This window comes from Cajanus cajan, chromosome 6 (assembly GCF_000230855.2).
Source record: "Cajanus cajan strain Asha chromosome 6, NIPB_CcT2T_4, whole genome shotgun sequence".
NCBI lineage: Eukaryota > Viridiplantae > Streptophyta > Magnoliopsida > Fabales > Fabaceae > Cajanus > Cajanus cajan.
The window spans coordinates 65472306-65490064 of NC_138522.1; the positions used below are offsets into that span (position 1 = coordinate 65472306).

The 17759-nt window shown below is 30.2% G+C and overlaps 1 protein-coding gene across 1 annotated transcript; it reads right to left on the reverse strand.

Moving 5' to 3' along the window:
* Nucleotides 1–10158: 10158 nt before the first annotated feature.
* Nucleotides 10159–12393, reverse strand: LOC109797827 (RING/U-box superfamily protein). The gene has a single exon (XM_020357969.3). It carries the CDS (start codon nt 11594–11596, stop codon nt 10292–10294), a length of 1305 nt encoding a protein of 434 aa, XP_020213558.1. The 5' UTR covers nt 11597–12393; the 3' UTR covers nt 10159–10291.
* Nucleotides 12394–17759: the final 5366 nt, after the last annotated feature.

Sequence of the window (17759 nt, forward strand, 5' to 3'; positions counted from 1 at the left end):
AACCCTAAACTTTAAACCCATATAAGTGGTCCTAAATCCTAAATAATAAACCATAGACCCTAAATACTAAAAACACTTAACCCCCTAAAATGTAACCATAACCATGAACCATAAACCTTAAAATCATCAACCACAAACCATTACCCTACCCATAAACCCTTAACATAACCCTAACAACTTTTAAACCCTAAACCGTAAACCCACTAAACCCTACGAATCGTAAACACATGAAACTTTAACATAGCATCCAAACCCTAACAATACCACTCATTACTAACCGTAACCATAACCCTTTGACCACTAATCTAAACACTAGCCCATGAATCATAAACCCTAACCATATGAATCATAATCACAACCATAAATTCTAAACCCTACAACTGTCAATGTAAACCTTTACCTTAACCTTATACCCTAAAACACTAAACAATAACCCTAAAACCCTAAACCTTAAAATATAACCCCCAAAACTTTACCCTAAACATCACTAACACCAATCCCAAGTCCTAAACCTAAAAATGAAACATGTAATACATTATATTACATTTTTAAACAAATAACTTTAAAGTTAAATATTAAAAAATGAATATTTCTAATATAAACAATATTTATGCAAAATTTTTATTTTTATAGATAATATTGGCTTATATTTTTAATCCCCTTTAATATGGTTTTCCCTACATAATAATATCACTTGGTGGGAACAAGTAGTTGATGTAACGCAATATTTTATTGATTTCCTAGTATTTTCCGCCTAACTTTGATTTTTTTTTTCCATTCATTTATTTATTTTCTTTATTTTTTTTAATTAAATTACATCTTCCAAATTTATGTGTATATACTCCCATTGGACTTGAGAATGACATTTTTCTTTATCATGTCATTAATTTAAATTAAATTCCTTGTGAGGTAGTAGATAGCCAAATTAAATCTTAAAAAAAAATTGGTGTGTTAATGTTTTAAAAATATTAAAAATATATATTTGTTTTTGTGTGTCGAAGTTTGTTATATAATAGTTTTTCCATTATTAACGTTCAGCTACAGTGAGCGACTCTAGCCTCCTGGCTTCACTTCAAAACGAAAGTGGTGAATTTACCTAAAAATAAATAAATATTAAACTCCGGGCATGCATGCTTGCGTTTTCAAAAGGGATGATTATTATATAATTGCAATAATAACCATGATGATTAAGATAATATTGATAAACAATAGTAATATTTAGTTTGTCCAAAAATTTAATGATGGGCAAGGATGAGAAGGAATATATTGACTTTCATGATAGAAGCAATTGGGCACGAAAAGAAGGATGATGTTCGGTAATGATGATCATGAGATGAGATGGGGTGTCCAAGAGTTGTTGACCACAACAAAAAGTTTTTTTTTTTCAGCATACGAGCGATAAATGATAAAATAATTAGTGAAATCAAAATAATAAGTAATTAAATTTAAATAAAAATATAAATAACAGGAGTCAAATAAATTAGATGACTTCAGCCATACTCACCCGTGTGTCGAATCATGCCCTCTCAGTCCACTCATCATTTTGTTTTCGTTTTTCTTTTTCAAGAGTCAGACTTTCATACGAGAGTAATGATAAGTATTGACCTCATTTTGGACGAATGAGAGTAAAAAAAGAAGATAGATAAGGAAAGGTTATAAAAGGAAAAAAAAATACGGACGTGATTAGTTTAAGAAAGAAAGTGAAAAAAATAAAGAAAATAAAAAGTAATTATTATATTATAAAAAGAAGTGTGTATATATAGGATGTTGTCGAAAAGAAAATTCTTAATATATAAAAACAAAAAGTATTGATAATAATTATTAGATTAAAATAGATAGTTAAAATTAAAAGGTTATAAAAAAATGTATCATATATTATTACTATCATAATTCACACCAAGGATGTCACCATTATATCATCATTATCATCATAATCACTACTATTATTATCGTTGTTGCAGTGACAATGACGGTTGTGGTTGCAACTACAATGATGGTAGTTGTGACAAAATGGTGATGGAGAGGCTCGCCTATGTGTACATGGGTCAAGTGGGTATGTCATAGTACAAACCAATCGACTTGTTCCCCTATGCATGAGATACAACTAGGGATGGTAATGGGCCCCATGGGGTGGGTAATAGTAAACCCGCCCCGCCCCGTTAGATGAAAATTGGCCCTATACCTACCTCATATCTGCGCGGGTATCCATGAATTTCTTAAATATCCACGGATATCTATATCCATGGATATTTATAAATTTTTTAAGAAATTAAAAAATTTATATTATAAATAATTTTAAGTTTATATTTAATGCCATTGAAATATTAAAAATAAAAATTCAGTATCAATTTTGAACTCGTATTTAACGTTGATTTTGTTGAAATAATAATAAAAATGCAAGATAATCAATAACTTAAAATAATCAATCTGATAAATAAGTTAAAGTCTCATCACAAAGCTACAATAATTCAATCTCATAATTTCAAACGAAAGTAAATAATTTAAAATACATAAATCTTATTGGTCCAATCAAAACTATATAATTAATCAAATTACATCAAACATAATTCTATAACATGCTTAACACGTGTTGGTAACTTCGTTAACCTCACTTTTGTAAGAAAATAAGATGAGAGAGTGTAGTTTTAGGGTTATGTAATATAAGGATAATTAAGATATTTAAGAAATATTATTAAACGGGTACCCGCGGGTATGGATATCATCATACCCGCCACCGCCCATTTATAAACGGGTAAAAAATTATCTGTCTCCATTATCCGCGGGTACCCAATTAGTCTATCCATTTATTATCCGTAGCGAATTTTACTCGCAGATACCCGCGGATGCGGGTATTTTTGCCATCCCTAGATACAACAAGTTTCTCGTAGTTTTTATCTCCTTTCAACATTAATTTTTTTAATTATTTTCAAAAATTAAGAGATTACAAGAAAGTAATGTTTTTACGTCCTTTTAATGGGTTTTTATTTTCTAGTCATTGGTGCTTAATTCCACTTTATTTGCATTAATTGACTTTTAATTCATATGACACCTCCAACCACACACAATATATATATATATATATATATATATATATATATATATATATATATATATATATATATATATATATATATATATATTAGTTTCAAATGAAGGGAAAAAGCATGTTGAGAAGCACAACTATTTCTTCTCTCATATCTTCTCTGTTTGTGTCTTATGGGTTTTAAGTTTTTCTCATTGCTTATTTTACAGCCTCAATTAGAAAATTGAGACATTCTTGTTGTATCTTGAGGACTTGCGTAGATACCACGGATAAGTCCTTTAAGACAATGCTTATCACACCTCGAGAATTCCATCTATTCTTAACTATTTTTACAATAAACTAAAGGACTTATAGATGGTTGACACCATGATTCTTGACCTACAGACCACTCCTATTGTTGTTGTCATTGACTTGATGTCTCCAAAATCAAAGTCTTTATTGGACAGAACTTTTATCGTTGGCAGGAATGTGTTCTTACCTTACTCGATATGTACGAAGTTGTGTTCGCTTTTACGACTTTGAAACTAGATTTTGAAGTAGCAACCAAACATATTGAAGATTGGAACCAAAGCCAATAAGGTATGTTGTCACACTTGACTGCGTGCATTATCTAATGATTTGTTTGATGTATACTATTCCTATAAGGAAAGAAAAGATATTTGAGAATCTCTCATCCTCAAATATTATGCTAAGGATGTGGTTAGGTGATGGTTCATCATTGGAAACTACTATATTGAACGATGATATAAGACAAAGACATCAAAGTTTAAATCAACGATTAATATAAGCTATTTGAAGATTTGAAGGCTGAAAATACCACACTACTTTTTGATTTTATATTTGAATTATTGATTGAAAAGCTACCTGAACCATGGACGGACTATAAACAATAGCTAAAATGCAAGCACAAGCAAATTTCATTATCAAACTTGATCACTCATATCATCACTAAAGATACCAACAAGAAAAAGTGTGTTGCTGCAAGATTGAAGGCATTATCTACAAAAGCAAATAAAATGAAAGATAAACCAACTTAGAAAAGGTATGGTAACAAATTTGATCACAATACAAAAAAAGAAATATCATAATAATGTCCTATGAAATGTTGTATCCAACCTATCTTTTAAGAAAAAAAAGAATTTGTTATTCGTGTGAAAATTCAGGACATCATGCATCTCAATGCATATATAGAATGGAGAGAAAAAATAATCCTTCTGAGCTTAGGGCCAACCTAGTTGAAGGAGAAGATATTATTGTTGTGGTCATTTCTCAAGTAAATTTTGTGATCGATGAGAGAATGATAACTGGTTTTGGAGCTACCAATTCTATGCAAATAGAAATGCATTCACCTCCTATAGTCCTATGAATAATGGAGAAGAACATGTGTACCTTGGTGACTCAAGTACTACTCCAGTTTTAGGGAAATGAAAGGTACTTCTAAAGCTTGCATATTAGAAGACACTTGCTTTAAGTGATGTGTTGCATGTGCACCAACTATTAGAGTAATCTAATTTTTGTAGTACTATTAAGTAAGGTTGAGTTTAAAGTTTCTTTTGAGTTTGAAAAAATTGTTATATAAATAAGAATAGTGTTTTTGTGGGAAATGAGTATTATGATTAGGGACTATTTGTCTTGAACCTATCAGAAACTTTGAATGAATCTACTTATTTTGCGTATATGATTGATTCATGTGACATGTGACATGCTAGATTAGGACACACAATTTCTTCTTATATTATTAAATTGCAAAGTCTGGGCTTAATTAATTTGCATGATAAAAATATTAAAGTTGGCTTGCTTGGTTTAATTCATTATGATATTGTTGATTTAAAACAAACTATGTCTAAAGGTGGTAAAAATTACTTTATAGATTTTATAGATGATTATTCAAGATATACTAAAGTTTATCTTCTTAGACATAAAGATGAAGCTTTTAATATGTTTTATCTTATGAAGTTAAAGTAGAAAATCAACTTAATAGCAAGATTAAAAGGATAAGCTTAGATAGGGGAGGTGAACACACCTTATTTAATTTATTTCTATGAAAAAAAAAGATATTATTCATGAAGTAACTCCAACTTATTCACCAGTTTATTAGAATAATTGAAGGGGAGAATAAAAGTCTTAAGGAAATGATTAATGATTTGCTTATTAGTTTCTTTGCACCTATTAATATTTGGGAAAAAAACTCTTTTAATTGCTAGTTACATAATAGAATCTCACATAGGAAAACCAGTGAGAGACCTTATGAGTTGTGGAAAGGGTATCTTCCAAACTTGAAATACTTGAGAGTGTGAGGGTGCTTAGCCAAAGTGTTTTTATCTAATCCTAGGAAAATAAAATTAGGATCTAAAACTTTTAATTGCATGTTTATTGGTATGCAGACCATAGTATTGCTTATGAGCTTCTTGTCCTCAAAAGTAATGTTTTAGAGTGCAATACTATCTTTGAAACTAAGAATGTTGAATTATTTGAGAACATATTTCATTTAAAGGTTTGAACCAGTGATAATGCTAGAGAAGATCTTGATGATAGTTTTGAACAAACTAATGAAGCATGTAGTGAAAAGATATGTGAAGGTATTAGAAGGAGTAAGAGACAAAGGAAAGAAAAATCTTTTAGAGATGCTTTTTATACTTACCTTGTTAATGGTGATCCTTTGAGTTATCTTAAGGCTATTAATTCTTCACATGCAAAACTTTAGAAACAAGCTATTAAGATTGAAATTGATTCTATCCAAAAGAACAATACTTGGACATTAGTGGATTTACCTAAAAAAGCAAAACCTATTGGGTGTAAGTGGGTCTTTAAGAAAAGGTATAACCCTAATGGATCTATAGGCAAGTATAAAGCTAGATTGGTGTCTAAAGGGTTTACTAAAAAACCAAACATAGATTACTTTGACACTTTTGCTTCAATTATTAGGATTTCCTCTATCGATGTTTTGATAGCCTTAACTTCTACCTATAATTTAGCAATTCACCAAATGTATGTGAAGATGAATTTCTTAAATGGTGGCTTGGAGGAAGAGATATATGTGTCCTAACCTGAAGGGTGTGTGGTCCATGGTGATGAAAATAAAGTGCACAAACTTTTTAAATCCCTTTATGGTCTAAAACAAGTGTCGAAACACTGGCATGAAAAGTTTAATAATGTTGTGCTAAGTGATGATTTTAAATCTAGTGATGTTGATAGATGCGTGTACACAAAATTTGTGAATGGTGATTGTGTCATAATATGTTAATATGTGGATGACATATTAATTTTTGGTACATCCATTTGATATAGTTTTAAGAACTAAATCATTTTTGGAATCTAATTTTGATATGAAAGACATGGGAGAAGTAAGAGTAATTATAGGAGTTAAAATCATAAGGAAAGAAGATAGTATTAAGTATATTACTATCCCAAGAACACTATGTTGAGCAAATTCTCAAGAATTTTGATTATTATGACTTTAAGTCGATGAACAACTCTTATGATGCTAACTCTCAATTAAAGAAAAATAGAGGGGACCTTATTACTTAATCTCAGTATGCCCAAATCATTGGGAGCCTACTGCTTCTTATGAATTTCTGTAGACTTGATATTGCATATGTAGTAGGTAGATGATAAGTGTCAATTTTACATAAAGAATTTAACTTTTTTGACACTTATCTAACTAAATTTAAAAGAAAAATTTGCTTTCAACCCCTAAAATATTGTAAGAATTAAAAGGATGTGTAAATAGGTCAATTTTTGAAAAGTTGATAGATTTTGAACTTATGAACCTTTATTTTCATGCAAATTTGATCAAGTTTTAAGACTTCAAAATTTCACAAACTCACTCAACAAATTTACATGTGTTCAATGGATCATAGACCAAGAGCAATAGAGTACATCAAAAAAATCCACTCAACCATATCCAAATGAGTAAGTGGATTCGGCCTAAAGGAGCAAGAAATTTTCATTTTAGACAAGGCTCAACGAACTAAAAATGGCTCAACAGATGGAGTTTTTTTTACTATGAAGAATTCTAAAATTCACCCAACCATTTGGAAACAGCTAAGCGAATAGGTCACTTATAATATACTCTATTTTAATTTCTTGGACATATATAAAGGATGAAGAGAGAGAAAATGAGTGAAATAGAAAAAAAAATTAGAACAGAAACTGAGAGAAAACATAGCTTTGAGGGAGGAAAACTTCAATAACTCATATTTTACATCAAATTTTAATTATTGAACCTTGAATTTAGATTTTTTACTATACAAATCAAGTCTACAGATTAAAAAAAATAAAAACTATTTGATACTTCGTTTTATTAATTCAAATTGATGGATAATTATAAAAATATTTCATATATACATTGATTTGAAATAGATATAATGAAATATCATATGATTTTAAAAACTTGTAAATTTGATCATTGCATTCAAAACTTTTAATTTAATGATCGGTTCCTTGAAATTTAATCTAATACATGAATTATTGAGTAAGGTAAATCTATCAAAACTTACTATTCGAGTAAGTGAATCCCTCCTCTCTTTCTCTCTATATATATATATAAAAGATACATGGGTGTATAACCACTTTTCCATGTCCATATTTTCTAGATAACTTTATTCTTAAATATTTAAATAAAAAATATAATAAAAATTAACCACCCGAACAAACTCAAATAACGTATCTACTTCTAACGACTCAAATTCTCAAATACCTCAATTTTTATTTTATTTTAAAATTTTTAAATAAAATATGATATTTCTAAATCAGTTTTTTTTTTCAGCAGTACTTAACCAAATGTTAAGTACTAATTTTTCGAAGTACGAGATTCATTGAGGGATCGCATGTTAATATCATGCCTTTCTTTTCCTTTTTCTAGATCAGCAGACCCGAGAAAATATACAAGAAAGCATTTGCAGTCAGGTTCAATTGGTGTTGTCAAAACAAATATTTTATTTGTTACAAAATACAAAATAAAAAAAGCCTCATTGTGACCTTTAAAATTTGTTTAGGGTTTATATTCTGATGTATTGAGCTTACATGTTGAGCTGCACAATAGATGGGCCTGATCTGGTAATGCTAATCAGACTATAAAATCTAATGAAGCTGAAATTTTGCTGGACCCTAAAAAGTTGTTAATACTCAATAGTATACACTAAAGCTCGTTTAGTCTAGTTCGTAAGGAAGTGGGCTCATTTCTTATTCAATTTTCATTACCGATATAAAGATTTTATTCATAAATAACTTATAAGTATTTTTTAATCTTGTCGGCATTTATATAAGAAACAATAAAAGTTATGTTATTATTTCTGATACAATTTTTTAAAACAAAAATAAAGTAAAAAAAATTATTAATTAAGAATATAAGTTTTTTTATTTTTTTTTGCAATTAAAACAATTCCTTAAATTTTTTAATTGTTTCACCTCAGGAGAAGATGGCAAGATGGTTGTCGAAGGTTAATAGATGAAATTGAAGGTCCAAACATTAGATTAACTTAACCGTAACCACGCATCCATCTCAATTCTCAAGTAGTGCAGGTCACTAAACATCTACCGTTGATGACTTCCAAGAGTTATATGTTAGGATAAATTCGGAAGAAAAAAAATTATGAAATAAAAATAAAATAAAATTCTCTAAAAAATAAAAATTTATATATAAATTAATTTTGTACAAACTCTTATATAAACTAATTTTAACTTGAAAAAAATTCTATTTTCTTCTCTTATAAATATTTATAGCAAAATTTATCTACACATGCCCTTAAAAGACAACCTGCATCCGGGACAAATAAATCAAGAAGCCTGATTTCCCTTTGAATATGCGAGAAGAAATAAGTCAGTATAAGATAATCACACTAATGAATACTTTGTATCTCACAAAATAAAACAAACTTGGTTAACATCTAGTACGAGGAGAGATGCATTATTAGAACAGGAGTTTTAGACAACAAAAGTGAAGGGTACTCTGAGTATTGAAGTGAATTATGCAAACATATATTTTGAAAAAACGTTATTTATTTTCAGGAATAATCATAAAATTGTCACATTATTCATTATTTCCTAATTTTAAGTAATTATTTGTTAGCTTTCATTATTTGTTGTGGAAATCTTTCAAAGCAAAAGATAATGGATAGCTATTGATGAAAACAAAATAAAAATAGTTTTTCAAACCAAACAAATTATAAAATCTTAAAAGTTAAATCAAAGCAACTAAAAATTTTGTAGTGCTACAAAGCCGAGTATTACAAGAATTTATTCGTTATAAATAGATTCTATTTCATTCAAGATTCTGCAAATAAGAAGCGAGCAGCTTCAGAATTGTAAAATATTGTACTACAGGGATTCCTTACAAATCCCTACGAGGGAAATTCGCAAACACCAATCAGCATACAAGATGGGGACATGGGGTCAGCAAAATGAAACAAGAACTAGAAAATTACTTGGAATAATCGTTGGCATTATATCTGTTTTTTCCTACAAAAATTATTTGACTGAATCTGAATTCTGAAGACAGGTTTTTATTATAGATCAGTCCAATCAGCGAAGGTAATGCCATGATGCTATTGTCCTATTATCTTGCTTTAAATATGATATAATAGGAATAAGATTTGAAGAAGGATTTTATGAGCGCTCAAATAAAAAATAAAACAAAAAACAAAAAAACAGAAGTTCGCACCATTGTTGGAAAATGAAGGTCAGATTATGGAACCTTAACTGCATGAGCAGATAAACATAAACTGCTTCTACTTCTGCTTCTTTGACTATAAATCGCGTTCATTCGATCCTTCTGGGATGCACTTGGATAAATAAATAGCTTAATTAAAAATTAAAAGGTTTTTTGATTATTATATTAAATCTACTAAAAAAAACAAAGGATTTTTTTTTTGTTGATAAATTTCATCATGAACCTTGTTGAAATAAGTTAAAAGAACTTGAAAATAATCATAAACCATTTTCACAGAGTCATACCAGCTCCATGCAAACTCTTCCAAATGCCCCAGCCCATAAATGCTAAGTAGCTGGGTTATTCTACAGCAAAAATCAGCTTCTAGATGACAATACTCTAAAATAGTTGAATCCTTAAAGAAGATTCTTAAACTGCAAGAGAGCCGATATAAATCTACCAAAACTTGTAAACGGTGAAAACTTCATAAATATAAGATAACATGAAAGCAAGAAGCACTTACATAGGTGTTGGAAAATTATTTTCATATGAGATACATGATAGAATAGTAATAAGTTGAAGATCTAGATGAGTGTTTATCAGTTCAAACGCCTGCGCCTTGGAGCACGAGAATCTCCACTATCGACATCAGACACCCTTGAAGCATCATTCCTCCTCCTAGAAGAGGATGTTGACAAGGAAACCATGGAATCAATTTCTACAGCAGTGTCCACTTGACTCTCTGAATTTATAACAGCACCAATGCTGGAAAAGGAATCTCTGTCATCAACAGGAGGAGCCTGTTCTTGGTTCCTACCTAATGGATTGCTCCGGAAATACGCCTCAACCAACCTTTCAGCAGAAGTGAGTGCCGAAGAAAGAGTTGAAAGCGTTGCTCTGTGTGATTGTGTTCTTCGAAGCAAATGGGATTGCACCCTGCTACGGTTATCCCCTGCATCAGCAGCATTAACATTGTTCTGGGCCAAACCCATTACATCCCCCGGGGGTGTCCCTATATTCTGCTGCTCTCTCCTCATCCCTCGTGCGGTCAAGAACCTACTCAGCAAGGAAGTGGTTCTCTCCGCCGTTTCTCGGGCTGCATCTTGTTCATTTGGCTGAACCAAATCGCGAGTAAGATCGATTCTGCTTCCGAGACGCCGAATCATCTCTTCCACAGGGAGTGCAAATGCATTTCTCTGAAGGGTTTGCCTCAGACTCTCAACCCTCCTTGCTTGGGGCCTAGGAGGGATCTTAATAGCAGAATCCTCCTCAGGACCACGGACATTGTTCCCACGGCCATATATTGGGGTAACACTCTTAACAGTGACCTCTCCCTTGCAAACTGGACACTCCTTGGCATCCGAATGCAGATGCAGCCATCGATACAGGCACGGCCAACAAAACAAATGACCACAACAAGTCACAACAGGTTCCCTAGACAGGTCCAAACAGATATTACAATCAAAAAAGTCTCCATCATTGCCACCACCCTTTTCAACATCATCCTTCTTCTGTGAACCCTCGTTCTCCGCCACGCCATTCACATTCTCACACGCCTTCGGAGCCTCCTCCATTCTCTCCTCGGCCGCCACGCTGCCTTCCCCAGCCTGCAAGGCGCTTCCATGACCAGAATTGGCCAAAAACTGGTTCAATTCCACCGAGATATTTTGAGCCTCAGGTGGCAAACGAAAATCTGGCAAATGAAGCTCTGGAGGATGAGGTAGATGCCGCCATCGCCATCTTTGCCTTGCCCTATACCTCACAGCCTCGCTAATTCTCTGAAGAGGCTCTCCTATCCAATCGTCCAAGTTCACACCTTCATTGCTTATGGGCCCACTTTCGGGCTCTGGGCCTGGGCCCAGATTCAAATCAAGGTTCATTGCATCGGAGGTCTCGTCCTCCATCGCAGCTCCAACCACCAAGTTAGAAAGAAGCTTTATTTCTTACAATTTTCAATTGCAAGAAATGAAAAACAAAAAAAAAAGAAAAAAAAAAAAAGAAACCGAGAATCTTTCCACAAAATTAACACAAATCGAAGAAACCCATGTTCGAGGGTGAGTTTGGTAACGAAATTGAACAATCAGAAATGAAAAGCCCCAAAATTTGAGACGAAATTGGGAATAAACCCTAAATTTGCCGCAAACACGAACAACCCCAGATCCAACAAACAGGGTTGACCACAATTGTGGAAAGAACCCATGATAAATTACTGAAATTCAGCTTGAAATGAAGGGAAGCTAGGTTGAAGTGTTGCGGATTAGGGTTTGGCAAACACGAATTTAGGGGGAAAAAAAGACAGATAATTATTTTGACAAGTATAATTAGAAGAAGATTCTAGGAAGCAAAATTGAGGAGAAGATGGAAGACCTTAGCGGTAAGAAACGGTTGGCTTAGGATTGGATGATTGTGTTGTCATGGGTGCGAGCCTTTGGGTTCGATCTAGTGAGAGAGAGAGGGTTTAGAGGAAAGAAGAAAGTGAAAGTGAGGAAGAAGGAACAAGAAAGCACCTCGTAGGTTTGTGTTGTGTTGAGATGTGATGAAATGAAAAATGGAGGGGTGTGATGAGGAGAGGGTTGTATGTTGTATTCCTAGTTCCCAGTTTCAACGCTGCTGGCTGCACCAAAGGAAGGGGATATCATATCAGGGCCGTTCTGCCACTTGCAAGGGATTATTGCAATCTCCCAATGAAACAACTTACTCTCATCTCCTAATTCTCATTTATTATATATTACAACTAAAATAAACGCCTAATTTACATATGCTCATTAACAAAATTAATTAATACTCAGTCCAATTTTATTACTTTTAGTAAAAATACTTTAAGTGTTATTTTTTATTACAATTTAATATTAAAACAAAATATCATTAAAAATTATAGCGGGTTGCATCAATGGTCCCGTGACGGAGGCTAGGTGGGTCAAGTCACTGTCGAATCATGGCGCTTGGGCTGCTGCGCTCTTAAGTAAAAAGAGTTACGCCCTGACTATCAACTATAGCTTTTGGCCTAGTGGTAAGCGCTCAATCTAACAACTTTTAGTAAAAATACTTTTAAGTGTTATTTTTCATTACAATTTAATATTAAAACAAAATATCATTAAAAATAAAATCTCAATCAAAAGCAAAATATTTCTGAGATATCATTGTTAAACGAAGTAAAATAATTATTTTTTTATATTTATATTTAAATTAACAATTCACAAAAAAATTTGAAACTAAGGGAATATAATGTAAAAAAAGAAGAAATTTAAAATATAAATATATTATACTGTACCATAAAAAATATGCACAAAAAATGTACGCAGTTATTTGTATAATTAAATTCAGAAAGAAAGAAATTCAAGATGTAATAAATAATTATGTAGAAGAAAAAAAATCTGTATAGGAAATATAATAAATAATAAAATAAATTACCTTATTTGTTCGAAAGATGATACTATTGCGTTCTTTCCTCTTTTGAAGTTAAAAGATAGTATAATTTAATTTAACAATTTAAAAAAATTATACTTTCTTTACATCACTCTCTCTCTATAGTTTGTATGTTAAAATCTAAAATAAAATAATTTTTTTCTTGAAAAATTTAAATATTATACTATTACTCTTATATTATATTAAAAGTTTAAATATAATTTTTTAATATAAAGTAAATTTATTTCCTATTTTTTGAATTTATAATTGAGTTTTTTAATCCTTATTTACTAATGTTGTCACTAATCTACCAAATAATTTTTTTATTATTAAATCTATCGCACAAATTTACCTACTAGAGTATGTAGCAGTAAAATATTATATTAAATTAAATTAATATTATATAACAATTTTAATTTGTTATTATTAATAATATTATTGGTGAGGCACTAGGATAATATTTTTTATTTATTTACTTGGACTTAAAATATTAATTTTAAATTTAAAAAATTAAAAATATATTTAAATATATATTAAAATATATAATATCGAGTATTTAACTTAATATCATTAAAGAATATTTATTATAATATTTTTAAAATATTTTAGTTAAAGTATTTTTAATTTATTAAGTGTCATTCACTTACTTGATAATTTTTTTTTCATGAAATAAATAATTGAATTTAAAATAGTTTATTAAAACTGGTAAAAAAAAAGGTTTTTTATGCTTCTGTTGACATAATCGTAGCAATTTTTTTTTAATAATGTATAATGTATATAATAATTATACATATAATTATTAAATTTTGCAATAATTATATTTTAGTTTAATATAGACTCAGTTAAAAATATATATGTTTAACAGTTTTAAAATATGTTATGTTAAAATATTAAATGAATAATTTATTAAAGGCAAAAGAATGTGTAAGAAGGAAGGTGAAATAAATCTTTAAGGAGTGTTAATGTAAATGATATTTTAATGATAACATTCTATCGATAGAAACTTACAGAACTTTCACAATATTTTCTTAAAATTTGATATTTATGTGCAAATGATATTTTAGTAATATTTTTTTTTTAAAGTGACATATATTTTAATTTGTTGGGAGGAGAGAAAAGACTTTACATTTTAACATAAATTAGTGTAATATTTAAATCTTTTAGAAAAATGAATGTAGTTTGTTCTAAATAATAGTATGAAGGAAAGATAAAGATAAAAATAGATATACAAATTATTATATAATTTATTATTATATCTTCAAATGAAATAAGGTTTTTTAATTTTTTTTATTTGGGAGTACATTTATCTTCAACAACAAAAGATATTTTTCTTTGAATTATAATTGAATTATCAATAATAAAATTTTATTATATATTTATATCTATATATAAAAGAGATACATCGATTTATAATTACTTTTAATCTCAACTTTTTATTAAACAATTTTATCTTTAGATTTTAAAATAATAAAAAAAATTAACCGTCAATGTAACTACTCAAATAAGTTAATCGTTTCTAATCATTCAAATCCTCAAAATTTTGACAACCTTTATTAATTAACTTCAATTTTTATTCTTGATCCAAATATAAGGAAAAAATTTATCATCACTATTACTATCTATTATTGTTATTGATTTTATTATCATTGTCACTGTCATTATCGTCATTGTCATGTGTGACTAACAATTGAGGCAACAATGATGATGATGATAGCTATAATGATGGTGGGTGATGATGATGGTAATAGTAGCATCACATTGTTACAACCATTACTTATTGTTGGTTACGACAACAACAATGATAATAACAACGAGAATAGTGATAAGAGGCAAATTGGAGGCAATTTCTCCAACAAGAATGTTTTTATTTATTTAACCATGTTTAATAAAAAATAATCATTGTTGCTCTCATAACATATTTTTTGGTAAAAAAATTATTAAAAAAAAAGACTAAATTTCATTTTTGTCATTTTATTTTAAAAATACGAAATTTTGATCCTCCCATCAAGAAATAAAAAATTGAATAAAAAACATACAAATAAATTTTTTATCAATAAAATAAATATCAATCAATCGTAAATAAATAAATAAATATATATATATATATATATATATATATATATATATGTTTATGTATATATAAATGAAGAACGTTTGTATGTTATATTTAATTTTTATCCTTATACGTAATGTCATTAAATATCACATCAATTAAGTGGTGATAGATCATCATACAATGTCGAAATTTAACAATCAACAAACATCAAATTGATGGGAGAACCAAAAATTTATATTTTAGAAAATAGAGGAACTAAATATCTTTATTTTAAAATAAAGGGATCAAAATTGTAAATAGGTAAAAATGGAAAGACCAAAAGTTCAATATAGCCTAAAAAATAAATAAAATAGATAAAAGAAATTGGGTAGCTCATCCTTTACCTTTTTAATTTTTCTCATTCTTATTATTGGACACAAACATTAAGATTAGGTATGTAACACTGTGGTTTTAAGTTGTGTGGGTGTGAGCTGAGTGGTGAACTTGGTTAAGTTAGGTTAACTTAGGAAGGGTAGTTAAGGTTTTCTTAAAACTATAACCTCATAAGTTCCAGTTTCAAGAAAACCTAGTGAGAGGTTAGTGAAAGTTTCTCTGAGTAGCCCAAACATTTTCTTCCTATTCTAGTTAAGAACTCTCTTTTACTCCCTCCTTGTAGCTAATCCAAGGTAGTCGAGCTTGGAGATCGAAGCTTATGGGGTTTGAAAATCTCATCTTGTTGCTGTGTGGAGTCAAACGTTCTCTTCCTCTTGTTGATTCAATCTTTGAAAGGTAAGGGAAGCTTGTTTTGAAATTATATTTGATGCATGTGGGTCAATGTGGCTTAGAATTGTCTAGAATGCTACTATTATTGATCGGGAATCATGAGATGAAGGTGAATGAAGTTGAGTTGCTTAAGAGTTGAAAAATGCTAGTCCTTATTTTGATGGATGCATGTTGTGTTTTTATCTTATATTTGAGTCATTTATGATGCCTGAATGTTGTACTCTTTGTTGCATGTTGGTATCTTGCTGTTTTTCAAGAGAGTTAGGGAGATTTTCAATTTTGCAATGTGTGAGAACTAATGCCGTGTCGGGCACACCTTTAGTGGCTCTAGGCACAACTTCAACTAGGGGTTCTCCCTTTGTCACATTAAGTGCATGATTGGTAGTTTCAAGTGTGAGAGAATTACCTTAGATTGAACTAGTGTCGGGCGTGGTGGAATGGTGTCGAGCATGAAGAGAGAGAATCGTCTTAAGTTGACGTGATGTCGAGCATGAGCTGTGGCTACACTAGGCATGAGGTCCTAAAGGTCTTTGCTTAACCCATGATGGGCGTGGGTTGAATGACGTTAAGCGTGGGCGAGACAAAGAGTTCCTTGTCTTAGTGGCGTCGAGCGTGAGTTGTAAAATGAAAGTTGTAATGTTTTGTAGTTAAATGATGATGACAAGGTTTATGTATGATAATGTATGATGGTGTATGTGTTGATATATATATATATATATATATATATATATATATATATATATATGTTGTTAAGTTGCAAGTTGAACATATGGTAAAGTTGTTGATTAAAGTTGTTCTAACTAATAAGTGGCAAATTGACATGTTGAATGTTGCTAAAGTTGTAAAATTGTTAAGTCAAATGTTGATGTTGTTAATAAAAATTGTTTATGTTGTAAAAGTTGTAAGTTGTAAGTTGTCTGAGTTGTTAAAGATGCTAAAGTTGATAAGTTATAGACATGTGGGTTATATACATGTCTTAGCTACAACACATAAAAACTAGAAGGGAGTAATTTGTTTTCAAAATTAGACTATCTCATTGCACGGATATATGTTGCAGTGCTATGAGAGTCCAATTGAAACCTTTCAGTAGGTAAATTTATCTCTAAATGAGTAAGTAATTTTTCAATTTGTCCCTTCTAGATTTTATGTGGATTCATGTGTGTGCAAAGTTGAGACGCATGTGTATAAAGTAATCAATCGAGTAAAATACCAAGTTGAAAACTTAGTCTTTAACCTAGTATCGAAAGGGTGTAGTATTTGGAGAGTAGTTGGTGGACTAATCTCATAGAGGACATAGTGTTTATAGATTAATATTATGATAGGCTTATACCTAAATTGTTTTACCTGGTAGTAGTATTAAACTTTCTAGTCTAAGTAACAAAACTTAAGAAATCAAATTAAGTTATCTATACCCAACACTTTATGAGACCTAACATTGTCTATGCTTGACCTAGTTGACATAGGTTAAACGATGTGGTTCAGTAGGATCTAGCCACTTAAATTGCTCACCTCAGTTATAGGAGATCTCCATAAGTTGATATGTCTGATGATGCATTTTAGTTACATTTATATGTGTTGTGTTTTTTATAATGTGAGATAATGGTCATACATTGCTTTAAATTGTGAGTTGTTTATAAATGTTGTAATTGAATTGTTTTATATGTTGCAAGTTGTAAGAGTAGTATTGTTGATAAGTTGGATGTGATGTTATTCATCTCCCTTAAGTGAAATTTGATGTTGTGATTGTACGTTATCTTTATTTCATAAGCTTGCCTTTACATGTTTTTCATGTGGTTTGAAATTACGATGATTATACTGTACGGGAGTAAAGTAGGGATATGAGT

Coding starts and splice junctions, on each gene's coding strand:
- LOC109797827 (XM_020357969.3), bottom strand. CDS start 11,596: ATGGAGGACGAGACCTCCGATGCAATGAACCTTGATTTGAATCTGGGC.